This window comes from Neophocaena asiaeorientalis, unplaced genomic scaffold (assembly GCF_003031525.2).
Source record: "Neophocaena asiaeorientalis asiaeorientalis breed wild unplaced genomic scaffold, Neophocaena_asiaeorientalis_V1.1 scaffold43, whole genome shotgun sequence".
NCBI lineage: Eukaryota > Metazoa > Chordata > Mammalia > Artiodactyla > Phocoenidae > Neophocaena > Neophocaena asiaeorientalis.
Genome location: NW_020173674.1, coordinates 13,602,586 through 13,621,459, shown reverse-complemented (window position 1 = coordinate 13,621,459; position 18,874 = coordinate 13,602,586). Strand labels below are relative to the sequence as shown.

The 18,874-nt window shown below is 53.7% G+C and overlaps 1 protein-coding gene across 16 annotated transcripts in view; it reads right to left on the bottom strand.

Moving 5' to 3' along the window:
- Positions 1 to 2,847: 2,847 nt before the first annotated feature.
- Positions 2,848 to 18,874, bottom strand: part of AMBRA1 (autophagy and beclin 1 regulator 1) — a 173,906-nt gene continuing 157,879 nt past the window's right edge. For 14 of the 16 annotated variants that reach the window (XM_024749565.1, XM_024749566.1, XM_024749561.1 and 11 more), the window contains 3 exons: positions 13,180 to 13,272; positions 11,706 to 11,899; positions 2,857 to 4,424 (listed from right to left, as the gene is read on the bottom strand). In XM_024749565.1, coding sequence (XP_024605333.1) covers positions 3,940 to 4,424; positions 11,706 to 11,899; positions 13,180 to 13,272 — 772 coding nt within the window. In that variant the 3' untranslated portion in view covers positions 2,857 to 3,939. Of the gene's footprint in view, positions 4,425 to 11,705; positions 11,900 to 12,059; positions 12,172 to 13,179; positions 13,273 to 18,874 lie in introns of those variants that run through there. The other 2 variants (XM_024749574.1, XM_024749575.1) reach the window with 2 other exon arrangements.

Here is an 18,874-nt window from a genome sequence, read left to right as displayed (position 1 = left end):
CCACCCCCCCATTCCTGCCGCCCTGTTCCCTGCTCCCGCGCTCCAAGCCGGGGAGTGGGTGCGCACCCTTTCTCCAGCCCCGGGAAAGAACGCGCCGCTCATCCAGCCGCGGCCTGGAGGGCAGGTTCACCGATGCTTGTGCGGGAAAGCCGAGTGCCCAAGGTCACCTGGAGCGGAGCCCGGAACGAGATCCCAGAGGGCGAGCTGCTGGTCTCTTGAAGTGTCCGGGAACCGCGCGGGCCGGAGCCTTGGGACTTGGGGCCTTGCCTGCACCGAGCAGGAGGGTCCGCTGGGGCGCTCGCCGGACTGAGAGCAGGGAGGCTTCAGCACCTCGGAGAGCTCCACCTCTGCCCTGACCTTGGGGTTTCGGCTCCGCCTGCCCAGGCTCCAGCGTTTCTGCCTCCCTCTGAGACGGCCCTTCCTCGGGCCGGTCAAGGTCCGACTCGCTCCCACAACGCCCGGGCCTGTCACCCCAAACTCTCTGAGCGCAAAAACCCAATTAACCTTAAGACGGATGGGTTCTTCTCTTGGAAAATCAACTCAAGTCCCGCCCCTCCTCCACCCTCCCCCAAGGGTTGGGCGGGGGGCTGTGTGTGCGGGGGAGGTGGAGGCCGCACCAGTGCAGGAGGCAGCAGGAGCTGCCAGAGAAGGGGCGGGAACTCAGGCAAGAGGCAGCCCTTTGGGGCTCTTGGTGTGGAGCCCTCTGTGCTGAACAATGAGGCAGAGGTCGCGTCCTACCGCTCCCCAAGGCGACGGCTGGAGTTGGCAGTCGGCTGCAGTGAGAAGCCATGGTCCTTTACATGAACAATCTGGGCTCCCATGATTCTCATAACCAAAGGATGAAAAAGCCCTATTGTTTTTGCTCGCACTTCACACATGAGGAAACAGGCTTGGTTGGTTCATATGACAATTAGACGACAGTCTGTACTCACTGGTTTCCCTTTTTCACATCCCTCCTAGGGTCCAGGAGAGGGTGGTCCTCCTAGGAGGGTGACAGTGTGTGTGTGTGCACACACAGGCCGGGAGGCCAGACACTTATAACTGTAAGATGGGGAAACAAGCAAGGCCACTGGAAGCCACAGAAACTTATCACTAGAAATGTCTCCAACCCACTGCCTTGAATTCTTCCAGAAGCTGTCAGGCAAACCTGCTCCAGTTTCTCCAAAATCCCTACTATGGTGTAGGGCATTTGGCCTCCCCCAATCCCAGAACGTGGAGAGCTGAGACAGGAACCAGGGGACCTGGTTTAGTCTGTACTCTCTTTGATCCAACTGGGTCCATAGACATCTTGGGTCCACAGAACTGCTCTGAACCTATTTCCTCATCTCCAAGGGGATTGCTGAGCTCTGCCCCGCTGGCCCCATAACCTCATCATAATATGCAAGGGGGCCCATGAAGGCCCTACTGGGGAGGCTCTACCCACACAGCAAGGGCTTTCTGAGGAAAGAGGTTGGTAGGGGGACGGAATGTGTTGACAGGGGCCTCCAACAGGCAGGGGCTGGGTTCATCCTTGGCCAGTAAGGACAGAGGCGAGGCCAGGCAGGACTGAATTTAGGTCACTTCATCCACAAAGCCTCCTCATACCCCCTTTTTCAAAGTAACAGAATACGTCAGGGTCCCATCTGGGTTCAAACCCTGGCTCCACCATTTAGTTGTGTGATCTGGGTGTACCAGTACCCACCTCAGAGGGGTTTTGTGCTAAGGACTGAGAGATAATAAACACTGAATCCTTGGCACACGGTTTACATTCAACATAGTCCCCACTCTTGGACCATGGAATTCTTTCTCCCACTGGGGGCAGTATGTGGGTGGAGGGCACGCATTGCAGTGCACTCTTTTCATCCTTTAATGCGTAGCTCAAACCTCACCTCTTCAAGGAGGCCTTGTCTTACAGAGCTGGAATTAACTTTAAGAGGTTGCAGAGTACAAGCCCTGCCTCCTAGAGGGAGAAAATGAAGCAAGAGAAAAGGCAAGTGGCCTGCCCAAGGTCTCACAGCTGGTGTGTCTTAGTCCAGAGTGTGCTGTAATATAATAGTTTTCCAAAAAATTCTAGTGTTCCTCACCATATAACTCTTAACAGTGTTTTATATTATTTGCTTGCCCATTTATCTCTTGGTTTTGCCTCCGCTGGGGCAGAACCTATACTTCTGTATGCCCCATAGTGTCTGGGACAGAGTTGAGCACACAAAAGTTACTCAAGAAGTACTTGTTGCTGGCAAAGAGCCCTGCGGTGGCTCTGATTTCCCTGTATGCCTCTGTGAGAGCAGGGTCAAACATCCTTCTTCCGCTTTCTAACTGACTTAAAACTAAGTGTCCAAGGCCCATGACCACAGCACACCCCTCAGCCGCTGTACTGACACAAAGTAAAGGGAAACCTGAGCAGCCAGCAAATGGCATCTTTGGGGGATGCCTGTAGATAAGGCCAAGCTCCCTGCTGGCTCACCCAGACACCCATTATGGGCGCTTTCCCAGGACTGCAGGGGAGCCAGCTTTCTGGCCAGTTACATCTTCACTCCAGGCCCATCATCCTGGGTAGGAAGCAATCATGACGAGCAACCTTAGATCATTCTTACCTACCCACCTGTTACTGTGAAGGTTGCTCCAGTCCTTAGCAGGCCCCTGGGAAGCAGGAGGTGAAGGCACACAGGCGCAGCATGAAGCAGAGGTGGCAGCCCTTACCTGAGTGGCTTCTGCTGAGGCACCACGGGGCTCCCCACCTAGGAGGACAGCAGCACCAGAAACAGTGCCTGGGAGAACCAGGGCGGCTCAGTTCAATGTCCTCTCCCAGCCCCCCCAACACTACCCCACCCCCGCAACCCCCATGGAAACAAACAGAGAGGAGACTGGTGAGGGGCATGTCATCATTTTAATGATGTAGATCTTTGGTGTTTCCCTCATTAGCAGTCAGACTATCCCCTCTCCTCCCACCACAATGTTTCTATGATGAGTTACAAACAGAAAAGAAATCACATTTTCATACTAAAAACAAAATAATCAGAGCCTCAATTTCTCCACTAGAAACTACATGTACAGTTCAAGATTCCACATGCAACACCTTAAATCACAGACCAAGACCTCACATTCTGACCTGGAGTCTCATCCCCTCCCCCAGCCTTGGGCTGGCTTTGGCCTAGGCTCAGCTAATACTGATACCCACAGGTGCTGCTCTGAGGGCCTTGGTGGGTGGTGGGGAAGGAGAAGCTTGGTGGACAAGCGCTGGGGGCTGGCCAGCCTACACCCCCCACTCCTGAGTGAGGACCTGCCCACCATCCCTTGACCCCCATCCTGTCTCAGGCAAGCAGGCTGCCCCATTCACTCCATGGTTGTTCCCCAACAGTTAAGTGCAGGAAGTCCCTGTCCTCAGGAATCTGGAGGCCTGGCCTGACCCCTGACTGTGGTCTCTGTGGGGTAAGATGATCAAGAGAGGCTGAAGCTCTGGAAGGCTCAGAAATGGAGCTGATTTCTGGGAGCCAGGCTGCTCCTCCTGCACTAGGGCTCCTAGTGGCTCTGCCTGCACAACAGGTGAACAGCGAGAAGCTGGCCCACTGGCCACCGTCCAGGATGGTTTGGCCCAGATCTGGAAGACTATTCACCCTTCTGAGGGCTCTCTGCCCAGGGCTGAGTCCCTTGAGCCTTGTTTCCAGGAGAAAGGGGGGTTCATGGCAGGGATACCCATTTCCACCTCCATTCACACTGAGCGCAGCAGTCTGTGGCTCCCCTGGGCTCCAGATCCTAGAAGGTTCTAGTCCCTGGAGGCAAGCCTTGCCCCTTTGACTGCCTCATGCTGGCTGACTCGGACTCCCTCTCAACCCCCCACCCTCTTGCTCCTGTTTCCTGTTTCCACAGCCCACGGCTCTTCTGCGCATACAGTTCCCAGTCAGCTGTGAGGTCCGGTTTCTGCTCAGCGGTTCGAGGGGAGGCACCAGTGCACACACGTCTCTACCTGTTCCGTGGCTCCCCACTGGGGCCCGCAGCCTCCCCCAGGCTGCTGCCCCCACCATCGGGAAGGTGGTTGTTATTGGTGAGGTCGCAGTGCAGGGCTGGTCCCTCAGTGCTGGGAAGGGGGACGGGGGAGGAGGCGGGCAGGGCTGCCTGGGGTGGGTCCCACGCAGGGGTACCAGGCCGGTCCCAGGAGGCTGTCCGGGGGCTCAGGCCTCGCTCTGCCAGCTGCCCAGCTTCCGGGAGCAGTCCCCGAGAGGTGGAGGGCTGGGGCGAGGGGGCGCGCGCGACCCCAGGCTCGGTGCCCGTCTGGGAGCTGCGGTGAATACGGTGGCTGACGATGATGTTGTTGCCAAAACCACCCATGGAGGCCATGGTGGTGCTCTGCTCCCGCTGCACCACGGCTGTCATGCCCCCTTCCGCCATCAGCCGCTGGATCCTGCTGAGAGCGTCTTCCCCGCTGGCACCGTACTCCGAGCCCTCGCCTGGAAGGCACAAAGCAGGAGGGAGGGAATTAACTGCTGGCCTGGGCCTCTGAGTTAGGCAGGCCACCGCTAGTAGTAACTGGGGGATTCTAGCTAAAAGCAGAAACAAGAAGAGGGCCAATCCCTCACTTCAAGAATCAGTCAGGCGACAGTCGAATGGATAAAGAAGATGTGGCACATGTATACAATGGAATATTACTCAGCCATAAAAAGGAACGAAACTGAGTTCTTTGTAATGAGGTGGATGGACCTAGAGTCTGTCATACAGAGTGAAGCCAGAAAGAGGAAAACAAATACTGTATGCTAAAGCACGTATATGGAATCTAAAAAAATGGTACTGATGAACCTAGTGGCAGGGCAGGAATAAAGATGCAGATGTAGAGACCCGACTTGAGGACATGGGCGGGGGAAGGGTAAGCTGGGACGAAGTGAGAGAGTAGCATGGACTTTCATATACACTACCAAATGCAAAATAGCTAGTGGGAAGCTGCTACATAGCACAGGGAGATGAGCTGGATGCTTTGGGATGACCTAGAGGGGTGGGACAGGGAGGGTGGGAGGGAGGCTCAAGAGGGAGGGGATATGGGGATGTATGTATACATATAGCTGATTCACTTTGTTGAATAGCAGAAACTAACACAGCATTGTAAAGCAATTATACTGCAATAAAGATATTAAAAAAAAAAAAAAAGAATAAGTCAGGGACTTGAAAACTAGATAAGACTCCCCAAACAATCGTAATTCGTACTTCTGTTTTACAGGTGGTGAAACTGAGGCCTAGGTGGCCGAGGCTGCTCAGCTGGTTAAGAGGCAGGGCTGGACCAGAAGCTGGGAGTCTGGTTTTAACCCTCTGGATACCACAGGCAGACTGGTCATGCAGCTAATGCAGGCAGCCCAGAGAGCTGGCTGTGTCTGCTCCTCCCTGTCTTGGGTAACCTGGTAGACCTGGCCCTGGAACAGGGCACTGCCTGGTCTTTGGAAAGCGAGGGCACTGCACGGGGTGTGGCTAGAAGGCAAATGGTCTGCTCTGCTCCGTTTCAAAGCTGTGCTCTCTCTCTTCATTGTTGTTCTGTTTATGTCACTTCCTAAAAGCACTCGAGGAAGACGATTTTTAACTGTTCTCTAGAAGGCATTCTGTCTTCTCCTCTTGTCCCACTTTACTCACCAACTTTCCCAAGTTATTTCCCACATACTGTTCTCCCGGGGCTGGATGCCTGATACCATCATTTTTCACTACAGGAAGCCAACTGCCCCAGCAGGAGGCTTCAGTCTGCACCTCTAGGGAGGAAGAGAGAAGGTTCTGCTCTTTCCCCAAAAGCCTGAGTATTCCCTTGTCTGTGAGCAGACAAGGCTTTGGCTCAGACCTTAGTTCTGCCACTCACTAGCTGTGTGACCTAGGATAAGTCCCTTGACACCCACATTCCTGTTTTCTTTTATCTTTTTTTTGGCTGCGTTGGGTCTTAGCTGAAGCACGCAGGATCTTCGTTGAGGCACGCGGGACCTTTCATTGCGGTGTGCAGGCTTCTCTAGCTGTGGTGCACGGGCTTCTCTGTAGCTGTGGCATGCGGGTTTTCTCTCTCTAGCTGTGGCGTGCAGGCTCCAGGTCATGTGGGCTCTGTAGTTGTGGCACGCGGGCTTTCTTGTTGAGGCACGCAGGCTCTCTTGTTGAGGCACGCGAGCTCAGTAGTTGTGGCATCAGGGCTTAGTTGCCCCATGGCATGTGGGATCTCAGTTCTCCGACCAGGGATTGAACCCGTGTCTCCCTGCAATGGAAGGCGGATTCTTCACCACTGGACCACCAGGGAAGTACCCCTCAATTTTCTGACTTGCAAAAGAGGGATGAAACATCCAACCTGCAAGGTGTCGGGTAGAGGGAATGAGATAATGCCCGTTACACACCTGACACACAGCGGGTGCTCAGTCAATGGTGGCTGTTGTGAATAACCTGGACTCTGCAGGAAGAGCCCCACCCTGAGGGACCTTCCTCCAGCCTGTGTTCAGCCCCCACTGGGCAGACATGCAGTCCAAGCCTGTGGGCAACTATGATCAAGGCTCCCAGGCTGCCAGGGCTGCTCTACCAAACTATGTACGGATTTGTTTCCTTTGGCTACCTGTTGGCCACTTTGGGATTCTGCAGTCTGGGCAGCTTTGATGGTGAGGTTTGAATTTTTGGGGGGGTACTTGTTGTCAACAGCTATCTTTGCAAGACTTTCTTTGCTCCCACACTGTCCAGTGCCTTCTCTCTGCTCACCTTGTCAGAGCTAGATTTCCAGGCAGCCAGTTCTGCAGCTTAGCTGCATCGAAGTCCCATTAGATCTCTTCCCTCCTTGCGAGTGCTTGGCAGGCATGTGCTGGTAGTTCTTCCTCTGGGTCTCAGTGAGACAGTTCCCCCCAGCACTGAGTAGGGTCTCCGCCTGGGCTCTCACTTATGTCCAGCTTGCTTTTCTCCAGATTTTCTAGTAAATTCTACCCTCCCACCTCCAACCCCTCAAGGCAAGCTGCCCTTACATGCTTCCCCCTCATACAGCTCAGTGCCAACTCCCAGGGCAGAAGGAAAGAGAACCTGAAGGGCTCTCAGAGTACTTCTCTCAAGGGAAAAGCTGTTCAGCAGTGGGTAGGGGTAAGAGGAAAGGTCAACCTAGGGCTTTGGTGCCAGCACAGCTTCTACCCTGTGAGCCAAAAGGGCTACCTGGAGAGGGCCCATGGGGACCTCCCTGTGCTGCCACTGCCACAGTTTTCCAAGAACGCTATGCACTGAGGGCCTCCCCAGCCCGGCCTGGGGTATGCAGTAGGCTGGCCCACGGCCTGCTGGCATTGGAGCTCAGTGGGCTGGGCTGTGCCCGGTGAACTATCAGCTCTTTTCCTGTAGATCACTTTGAGGGGCGGGGCAGGTCTGCCTTGGGGCCCTAGGGGAGCTGTCACAGCTAGGTCCTGCCCTGCTGCTGGCACTCGAGTCTGGGACCTCCTGTCCTTTCTCACTGTGCCAGTGGCTCCAGGCCTGGCCACCTCTCACCGCAATTGTGGCTGTCTTTCCTAAATGGTCTTCTTGCTTCTCTCTCCCCTTTCCACCCAGCCTCCATGCTGCTGCTATTACCATTCTAATTCAGCTCTGATCCACTGAGTTCTGGTTAAGTCCATACTCGGTTTAAAACCCAGCAGCTCCAAGAGTCCTCAAGTAGTTAAGGTTCTCACCGTGACATTTAAGGGCCCTCTCTGGTCAGGTCCTAGTTGTTTCCCTGACCATCCCCCTTCCTGAACCCAGAGACTCAGCGCTGCTGTGTGCCCAGCGCCCCTGCCTGCACACACTGTGGGTGTTCTACCTGCCACGCACCTGCCCATTTCCCCACATCCGAAGTCCACTTGTTTACAAGGGCCAACACAAGTACCACCTCCCTCACCCTGCCTTCCAAGGTCCCCAGCTGGGAGTGGCTGCTCCTGCTCTGGGCCCCACAGTGACCCACACCTCTCTGCGTCAGAGTTCTCTCCCTCTGGGCTCTAAGTTCCTGACGGTCTCGGACTAAGTTTTATTCATCTTTGGGCTTGCACTTGGCATCTACCTGTCAAATGTGTGGGTGAATAAAGGGCTCCCAGGCTGCCTACAGGCGTTCCAGACTTAAGGTGGCTTCTGAAAACCGGTCACATGTTACCCTTTTGCTATGGGGACACAGTTATATGTCTGTTTCCTTTCTGGACTTATTTTTGAGGGTAGAGACACGGCTTCATCTCTGAATCAGATTCCCTTTGCAATACCTGTGGATTCATGGCGCCTAATACAATACCAGACATAAAGTAAGTACTCACGAAAGATGGGATAGAAGAGTTTAAAATGTATACACGAACGATTTCCTCAGGGCTGGGTGTAGGTAGCTTCAGCCTAGAGAGCTGTGAGCTGTGCTTGTCTCTTGGGAGCTCTAAGTCAAGGCTGCGAGCCAAGGTAGGCAGCCAGCACATTCTTCAAGAGGAAAACACACTGGGGCCTGAGAGAAGTGGCAGCCATGGTTAGGGATCCAAGCTATTAGCTCCAGGAGCAGTGGCGGCCACAGGGGTTAATTCTGCTGTCTCCTTCCCTGTAGCAAAAGCATTTCTTTTTGTCTCTGAAAAATGGTAAACTGATTTAGTGTTGACATGAGATCATTTCCTTGGCAAGTTCTAAGGTACGTTCTGGATACAGAGGCCAGAATGGGATCAGTAACTTCCCATAATGCCCAGTTCTGGGGGTTTCACTGCCCAGAAGAGGGAAGCCAGATTGCATCAGAGGAGGAGCTGCCCTTCCTGACCTCAGGGGGCACCCTTTCCTTCCCTTTTCACATTTGTTCTTCCCTGGCCCAGCTGGTCTGTCATCTTCACCAGACAACAAAAAGGTCCAGGCAACCGTTCTCAGTGGTCAGAGGCAGAGCCATGGGCTCCCCAAATAGTGCAGCACAGACCAAGCTCAGAGGCAGGGCCTTGCCTCTCCTCAATTCACTCATTCCACACACTTCTTGAGCACCCACTGTGTGCCAGGCAGGCACTGTATCAGAGCTGGGAGCAAACAGCGAGCCCAGGGAATGCCTCCCCTCCCTTTCTGAGTGACAGGGTAGGGAAGCTTTAAAGCTGGACAAGTAAAAAAGCCAATACCTGCAAACTCCCCCTGTGGACGGCTCTTCTGGGAAGTCCTAGACAGAACTGAACAGATTTTAATAAAATTCTCATAGAACATGAAAATGAGTAGCCTGGGACCCTTCAGTGCTAACCAGTGGGAAAGGGCCAGTCCACAGAATGGTAATCACCACAAGTGGAGCTGGCTGCCCAGACTAATAGACTGGGCCCTGGTGTGTGGAGGGGTGCAGAAGGGGTACCCCCCAACCAGCCCCACCTTCTAGCTAAGCCCAGAAGAGTTAACCAACTTGATGAGTGGTTTCCTCTAGTAGTTTTGCCAACTGGGAGACAGAAGGCAGGTAGGGGTGTGTGTGTGTGTGTGTGTGTGTCTGTGTGTGTGTGTGTGTCTGTCTGTGCGTGTGCGCGTGCCTGTGTGTGTGTGTCGCTGCTGTGTCTGCCTGCCAGATGGGGAAAGCGGACCAGGAAGGAAGTCTGAGCCCAAGAAGACTCTTGATTCCTGGTCCCCCTACCAGAGCAGCAGTAGTGGACGGTGGTCAGTGGGGTAAGCACCTCAGAACAACGCTCCTGGCCCCAGGAGGGACAAGGCTGGCCAGTCACACCCATTGGTCAACGCCCCACACATCTTCTCCCCATACTCCTTTCTAGGTGTGGGGTTTTCTGAAAGGGACTATGATGCTGTCCCTTTCAGAGCTGGAGGTCCAGAGCTCCAGGCAAAGTTCACCAAGCCAGACAGATGCAGCGAGCCATCCTGAACCACCCTGCCAAGGCTCCCGTTCTAGAGAACAGCCTATTCAACTGCTGCTTCTGCTGAAGAGTGCCTCTGGCCTCTGAAGGGCTCACCCTCCATCACCTGTTCTACTTTGCAGGGAGAGACTGGGAGTGAATCAGGTTCTGGTCTCAAACTGGAAAACAGAACCTCCTTCCTCCTGCCAGCCCATCATCTGCATCCCGAAACAGGAAGAAAGGAACTTATAATTGACTGGAGGCCAGAAATAAGCTGATGCTAATCAAGAAATATCAGAGGCTTCTTTGGGAGGTGAAAACACCGGTGGATGCTCTTCTCCTCAAGTGGGGAGCCCCTGCTGCACTTCACTTTCAGGCTGAAGGCCTCACTTCTGACCCAGATCCCTGTAATCTGCCCTTCCTGCTCATCCAGCCTCAGTCTCAACACGCGATGACAGGCCAGGAACAAGAGCCCACTAGTGAGTGGTCCTTGGTGCAGACGGTAATGTTTTTGAACTTGGTGCCCTTGCAGCTGCTGTCCCCTCTGCCAGGAATGCCTGCCCCCTGCCCCCATCCCACTTGGCCTGACATTTTCCTACTTATTCTTGAAGACTCAGCTCAGGGTCACCTCCTCCAGAAGCCTTCCCCGAGCCCCACAGTTGGGAGGTGGGCCCCCCTCCTCCGTGGCCCCGAGGTCCTTATCGTGTGAAGCAATTACCTGCTGGGTGCCTGCCTCCCTGTCTAGATGTCCAGTTCCTTGGGGAAGGACCAAGGCCTATCTGTCTTTCCAACCCCAGCGGCTGATGCATGGGAGACAGTCAGTAAATGGCCACGAGATCGCGGCAGGGGTGCCGCCTCAGACAAGGACTTCTGCCTGGGGCTGGCTGGAGGAGCTCCAGCTCTCTCCTCTTCAGTGAGGCTCGGAGCTGTGTTGGGCTGCTGCAGCCGCTACCTCTACACCAAGGGGCTTCCACCCAACAGATGTAGGAGGTGGCCTGGGCCACAGACCAAGAAGGGACTTAACTGTAAAAAGTGTCAGTTCATGGCAGCGACAGGGACAGTGCCCTGCTGGGGGGCTGCAGTTTGGAAAGCTGTTCCCTGGAGGTGACACAGGCAGATTAGTTACTCCTTGCCCGATGCACACCTGTCCTCTCTTCTCATGGTCTCTCTTGAGCAAATGGCTTAACACGGACCTAGGAAATGTGGGTCTGTTTGGAGGCTGCCTTGTCTGGAGCCTGGAGCAGCCAGGGGCTGGGGTAGGGGGTAAGGACAGTGACTGAGCGAGAACAGCCTATTTAACACAGCTGCCAACACACTCCAAAGGGGCTCGAGCGCTACCGCTGGGAAGTGCTAATTGGTTCTTAGCAGTGTGAGGCCAGCGCAGAGGCAGGGCGGAGCTGGCTGAGCCACACCTGCAATAGGTGAGAGGAAGGGGCTGACTGCGTGCCAGGCTGCAGTCAAAATGGCCATGAAGCACGGGTGTGTGAGGGCCTCACCTGTGGCAGTCCCGACTCCGCCAAGCTGGCGGCAGGGGGAGACAAGCTACCCTGTGGGGTGGTCCTGGAAGCCCGAGGCCTGGGGTGCGTGTCTCTGGAACGAGAGCTCACAGCAGGGAGCCTTCTCTATCTAGATGATTCTCTGTGCTCTCTCTCCGGAAGAACACCCTGGGTCCTCCAAGTTTTAGAGGATAAGGAGATCAGGGTCCTTGGTGGGACTGAGCAAAGCTGTGAGAGCAGCTCGGCTTGCCGGAGCAGTGACCCAGATCAGGGGAATGACCTTCCTGCCCGACAAGGCACCACCACGTGAGGGGCACTCACCCTGACGGCAGTGGTGCTCGCCCTGCACCAGCTGTCCGTGTGGAGGGGCCGGGAGCCTCAGGGAGGGGTGAGAATGGTCCCAGCCCCCACTCCACGCCACTCTCCCGGCCTCATTTCCCCTCTAGTGTTACATGGCTCCTACCTTCACCAGGACCTGAAGCTGCTGTCCCCGGCTCCTGGATCTCCCTCTCTGTCTGTGTTTCGGCATTCTGCAGCTGAAGGGCCAGGGTCTGGGTGCCCTGAGATGTCACTGAGGTGGTGGGGTTCCGGGGCTGCAGCCCAATTGCATTCATGAGGCCCATGTCTCTGTCTGTCCTCCATGTGGCTCTGCTGGTGCTACGGAGAGAAAGGCAGAGCGGAGTCGGGCAGGGCTGGGGACAGCACACCACACACAGCTCCGCGTGCTCCATGCCAATCCCCAGGGCACAGCCTGGACCAAGGCCTGCAGGCTGAGAGGCCCGCTCCCGCGGCTGCCTCCCGACGGCGGTGAACTCGCCTGTGTCCTTCTCCTCCAGATCAGTCCACACCCCGGGACAATGAAAGGAGGCGCAGAACCGTCCAGTTTTGCAAACCCAGCTGGTCCAGTCACTCAAACAACGAGGGCCTTTCTGGGGAGGTAGAGATGGCTGATCTTAAAAGACGCTTCCTTAGATTCGGGAAGCCACTAGCTGAGCTCCACGGGAAAAAGGGTGAGCAGCCCAAGAGGGCCCTTTCTCTCTTTAGCTTTTCCTTCTTTCTAACTATAATGCTGACAAGATTCCAGTTTAAATTCTTGGAACTTCCACTGAATGTCCACTTTGGAGGAAAAGCACCAGGACTCCTGTGAGGCTGCTCTGGGATCCTCTTTTGGGACCTTCTGAAAATAGACCCTTAAAAGCAGGGAGCGCCAGCTGCCAATGAGTAAGGCCCAGGCCCCAAGCTATACGCCCCCTTCCTTGGGCATTTCCTAGGCACTGACCCTCAGGACAGCTCAAGCTGGCAGCAGAGGGAGCCCAGGACTTTCAAGACAGTCACCAGCCACTCCTATTTGTAGCTGCTTCTGGGGATTACTCCTCCGGCTGTGCCCTGTACTCCCTCTAGGAAGCAGTGATTGCTTTGGCTTTATCATTGACCCAGGACTTTTTCTCAAAATGTTCCAGTCTTCGTTAATGAATTAAGTGATGAGAGGATCAGTACCAGGTTCCTACTCTCTCACTTGCTCCTGGGGAGGGTCTGTCCCAGGGCTGCAGCTCTGGGCAGCTTGGACCCTGAGGCCTGGGTCATGTGGGAGACTGCCCACAAGCAATTTCCTAGGGAGGGCATCCCTCTCCAGTGTCCACTCCTCTCTCCTCACCGCAGCTCGCCCAGATATCATGCCAGAATGAGAGGGCTAGACGGTATCCTAGCCTGTCTTAAATCAAGGCTCTGAGAGCAGAGGTTCTGTTCTCTTTCTAAGCCATGAAACACTCTTCTCGAAAAAAATCACATGCAAAAGCTCAATGCATGAAGCAGATCAAAGAGGAGCTGCTCTGGTTGAGGACGGGCAGCTACAGAGCCCTGGAGCACAGTCTGAGGGCACTGCTCCAGAGCCCACTGGTTGCAGAAGGGAGGGCGGGCCTCCTCTTTCACAAACTCACCCAGGCCTCTCACTGCTTCGGCTGCTGGAGTGAACAGTGAAGACAGTCTCATTCAGCTGGTCCCAGTAGTACTCAACACCAGAGTTTAAGGCCCTGAAAATCAGTTGGGAAGGAGAAAAGGTGGAAGGCATTAGATACGGAACGGCCAGAACTCCTTGCAGTTCCCTCCTTCCTCTCCTGGGGCTGGGCTGAGGCCAGGACCAAAGATATTCCTGCATCAGGATGTTCAGTGTAGGGCAGACCAGACAAATCTCCAACAGCCCCAAAGCCTGGAGCGGTGGCTTTAGCCTCTTCCATCCCCCAGAGCCTAACTGGCTCCTCTTTGGGGCTAAGGAAGAGCTAAAAAATAGCCATGCCAGTCAGGTAGTGAGTTCTGCGTGTACGTCAGACATATGAGAAAGGAGCTAAGATGGCCCTGGAGACACCAGGTGCCACGGACAGCCCTGTCTAAAGGGCGTGCTTAGTGCTCAGAAACAGAGAGTGCAGGCTCTCACCATTGGGTCTTCCCTACAGCCACGGCATCAGGAGAAAGGAAAATGAGGGCACCTTGACATTTTTACTTTGCCTGGAGCTCAGAAGTCTAAGCAGGAAAAAGCTCCCGCTGAGCCAGAGAGGCCCACATCTCTTTCTATTCTGGCCCTAGAGGCTCCTTTGCCACGTAGAGGCTGGACAAGCAACTGGGAGAGCAGAAGATGACCCGGGAGGGCTCACAAACTTCTCCTGGGGGAGGGAGGAGAAAAACTGCAGCAGCGATGGGCTGGACTGCTGACAGCACAGAGAAGAGCTTCTATCCATCAAGTTCTCTGGGCTGCCAATCTTCTCCTGGTTCCTTCTTTCCCTGCAATGGAGTATCAAGCAGTTTCTTCCAACCTCACGCAGGCAAAACTGCCAGAAGGGAAGCAGTGGCCTCTTATCTTTCTATACTGATGTGCCACCTCAGGCAGCAAGCCTGGCTGCCAGTGGTGGGTCCCAAAATGCAAGACAGCTACCTAGCACCAATCACATGGTTGAGGGTGGGGTGCTGCTGACGGTGGTGAAGGAAGAGGGATAAGAGTTGGGAAAGAGCTGTCTTTGAGCCCTTTGATGAGAACTCCAGTGTCTATGTAGAGATTGTAGGAGATACTCAAAAAATCTAGCTCTGCTCCTAAGAGGGACAGGGCATGCACATGTGCTTGAAGAGCTCTGCTATAGACTGAATCCCCCACAAATTCACATGTTGAAACCCTACCCCCAAAGTGACTGTATCTGGAGATAGGGTCTTTAGAAGGTAATTAAAGTTAAATGAAGTCATAAGACTGGGACCCTAACCCAAAAGGACTCTGGCCTTATAAGGAGAGAGAGCGAGATCTTATTCTCTTTCTCCATCATGTGAGGACACAGTGAGAAGGTGGCTGTCTGCAAGCCAGGAAAGGAGTCCTCACCAGAACTCAACCATGCCAGCACCTGATCTCAGACTTCTAGCTTCCAGATGGTAGAAAATAAATTTCTGGTGATTAAGCCACCCCGTCTTGAGCTGACTAAGAAAAGCTCCAACGGAAGCCAGCTTTTTAACCTAGAGGCTGAGGTCACCTTCCTTTAACGACAGAACTTCTTCAATAAAGAGCAAACAAATGAAAGTCAGTGGGTTGTGAGGATCAGCCAGGAAAAGATGAGTTGTGGGGGGGTGACGTAAGGTGATTCCTTCCTAAATGTGAGGATTGGATAGGGCAGGGGCCTGATGGGGCCTGCACGGTGAGCGACTGCATGTCAGGAGGCTGTGCTACCTCAGGTGAAAGGAAACGGGCCTAGGCACTGGGACCCCAAATCCATCACTAGAGGGGCACTAAGATTCTGGGGATTAGGCTTTACCTGTGGGAAAGAGCCATAGCCAAACAGAAGTACTCTTCCTCTCCCTGTTCTGGACTAAACCCCTCCCAGCTCCTCTTAGAGGGCAGATTTGGTGTGATCTTCAGACGAGCCCTCTGAAAGAACATCAATAAAGAATTAAAGTTCAGGGTAACAACACCTGCGGTCAGCCCGGGGGCCAGGACTGAGGTCAGCACCCTGAGCCAGGACACCTCAACCCGAATCTCCGCCACTCCCACAGCCGCACAGGAGGTGGCGGGCCATGTTTCCTGGATCTCAGTGAGCTGCTGTTTCTCCTCGAGACCACAGGGAGCTGAGTCACCAGATACTCAGCTATTTTTGTGAGGGTTGTCTGAGAACAACAGGGCATTGGAGAGCAGAGGTGAGAGAAGACCTTACGTGAGGGAAGAGGCAAATGACCAGAAACAAAAGCAGAGGCCCCCAGAAAACAAAGCCACCACTGCAATTTTTGATGAGCAAATCTTGGCTGCATGAGGCACCACATGAAGCCAGCTGCCAGGGAGTCTCTGATTTACAAACTTGTCAAGATTTATTGACAGGTGGCAATACCACATGGGTCCCCGCCAAATCCTTTGTCTGTAATTCCTGCTACCCAGGGCTGGTTAGTGACAACAAACTGCTCACACCAAACCTATACCAAACCACGTATTGCGTGACCAGGCACCTTCCTTCCCATCTCAGAGAAAAGTCCACCTGAAGGCACACTCTCTGAGCTGCGACTGCCAGCATGATGCTGATGGTCAAAGAGTTCCTCCAACACTTTCCATCTGGCAGCATGTGCCATCAGCTCCAGGCTATGAACTCTGGCCATTGACCGAGGATATCAACTGCCAAACAGAACAGGAGTGATGGAGGCTATCAACATCCTATTCCATTCTCCCCCCCAACCCCAATCCTCTCTATTCCCCACCAAGAGGTCCAATTCCAGCCATGATTTGTTCTACCTTCTATGGTCAGACCAGCTTGACTACGACAAGCTCATGGATTTGGTTGAAATTCCAGGCACTGTACCAAGGAACAGAGTTGAAGATACCCTCTCTGGCTAATGAAACTCTAAGTGTTCAATATTCAGTGTTGCTTATTTCCATCTGTAAGCTAAAGAACAGTCCCAACCCTCTCCTTCCTCCTTGGACCTTAGGGAGGATGAATGAGTCACCACTGTTTGCTCTAGGTTCTTCCTGGAAGCTAGACAAACACACAGAGGGGTGAAGAAGAATGAGAAGGCCAGTCAGGGTCAGCCTTCCTGGCTTCCTTCAACAGCCTCTGTGAGCTGTGCTTCTGGTCTTGGTTCAGTGACTCCTTACAGCTGGGACCCTTGGGGCTCCCTGAACACAGCTAAGAGCCAGCCTGGCTTCCTCGGTGGTGAAAACGCTCTCACACAGAACTGCCCTCCTCGGCAGTGAAAGCACCGAGTCCTAACTTCTGGACCACCAGGGAATTCCCCCCAGCCTACTTTTCTTCTGACATGAGTCTCTGAATTCTGTCTTCTGAGCTGACTCTCAGAGGTCTTCCCAGCACCTCCCCACCCCGCCGTTTGTAGGGCTGATCTATGAGACGAAGTGAGCAAGCAGCCCCTCACATCAATCTGGCACTTCATACCCACCCTGGTTACTGGTGGGGGGGCTAGCTGGGCTGGCGGACAGCCAGAGGCATAGGAGCAGCTTGGGAGGGGTGGCGGGTCAGAGAGCAAAGCAAAGGAGAAAGGAGCATCTCACTGCTGGGAGCGGGGGGGACACCAGGCTATCAGCCACTGAAATGGCTCTGTATATGGGTGGAAGGGCCAGTGGTCCATCTCCTCACCTGTCTTAAGAATTTCTGTGCCTGGAGAGATGGAGTGTTTCCTTAGGCTTTTTTCTACTGTCAAGTGGGGTTTTAATACCTTCAAGAGATGCCCAAGGAGCTTGTTACCTATGTCTCTGTGCTTGGAGAGAGTGCCAAGGCTAAGACAATGGAGGAAAAATCAAGAATAGGATTGAAAGCACAAAATGTGGTAAAGCTGCCTGTGCCTGAGACAAAGGCAGACAACCACCTGTTTTGGAGGGAGGGCTGTAATCTTGGCCCAGCTGGCTGGCTGGCTGGCTCATGTGCCCTTGGGAATGGGTGTGCCAGGGAGCTGCATCACGCGGGGCCAGGCAGCAGGCAACAACCCTGAGCTTCTACTTCCCTATTTATTTGTTCTCCTCGTTCGAAGCCGGAGATCACTCAGAGACTGTTAAAAAAGATGTACATGTTCTCACTCATCCTCTCTCATTTCCCACTGCATCAATCACCTGACCCACTTAAATGCCTCAACATGATCCAGAGCTACATTCTTCACCTGAGGTCTTAAAAGAGTTACAAAATTGTGTGTTCTTGCGGTATATTCTTCTGTGGAAGAGAGTATGTTGCTTTCGTCGGAATTCTAAAGGGGTTTTTGATTGAAAAAACATTAAGAATCAGCTACAGGAAAGAGCTCTGGATCGGAAAACTGGGAAGGCTCATTTTGTCACTGATCTGCTGGGAGACCTCGGGTGAGTCTAAACTTACTTACCTGAATATTTTTCATAGTATTTCCTGCCTAAAGTACAGAAATGAAGGTGACTGAGAACTGGAGAAGCTTTGGACAACTTGGGACAAAGTCATGTCCATCTTAATTTTATATGGTACCCTTAAACACTGGCTCTAAGGTATGGGGCATTTACCCACATGACCCAAGAAATCAGAAGAAACAGCAACACCAAAAAGGCAGGCTCAACTAGCTCTGAGTCCAACACAACTTGGTCTGTGATGCGGTGCTGTTCGCTGTGTCAAACATTAGTGCTATCTTTTTTCTTTTCTTTTTTTTTTTGTGGTACGTGGGCCTCTCACTGTTGTGGCCTCTCTCATTGCGGAGCACAGGCTCCGGACGCGCAGGCTCAGCGGCCATGGCTCATGGGCCCAGCCGCTCCGCGGCATGTGGGATCTTCCCGCACCGGGGCACGAACCCGCGTCCCCTGCATCGGCAGGCGGACTCTCAACCACTGCGCCACCAGGGAAGCCCGTTAGTGCTATCTTGTCATGGAAGAGACTTGAGTTGCTGGTGGGTAAGAGAACTCCCCAGGCAGCTCAAGACGGCTCCAGCTTGCTGAGACGGTGGATGCTGAAGATGACATATGGGGAGAAAAGAGAGGCCAAAGCCAGCTTCATGTCTGGCTGAGATGTCTGTGACTCACACCAAGTATGTAGGCTGGGGTTGTAGACATAAAAGCCTTGTGGGGCCATGACAAATTGGGAGCAGAGACACTGCCTCTGTAAGAGCAGATCGCTTTTGCAAGAGAAGGGGCTGGGAGTCTGGTTGGGACAAAGGTTAGTAGCTGGAGCCAGGGACAAGACAACAATGCTAAGGAAGGCTGTCTTGGAGAAACAGGGGAAGAAAGGCCTGTAACTACAGTGTTGGTAAGAGTGAAATTATAATCCAGAATTCTTTTCCAGTTTTGGGAAAGATGCCTATTAGAGTCCTCTTATGAATTTCTAAGAAAAGAGGAAGAGGTAAGATAATGTGCTTTGGGGAAAAAGAAATCGTTCAGGGAAGACTGATCCTGAGACTACGGACAGGCTGGGGGGAGGGCAGAAACGGACAGATAAAGCACCTGGGTTAACAGTGGCACAGTCGTGAAAGAGGCAGGCTGTGTTCTGGAGAGGCACCAGGAGCTACTGAAAGGGGCTCTGTGGACACTGAGTCTGAAGAGAGTGTAGCTGGCAGAATCAAGCAGTCTCCCAGCCCTAAGAGCCTGACTAGGTCAGGCTGAGACAGCAGCTTCCCTTTGGAAGGGGCTCCAAAAATTCTAGGTGGAATAAAAGAGCTGTCATC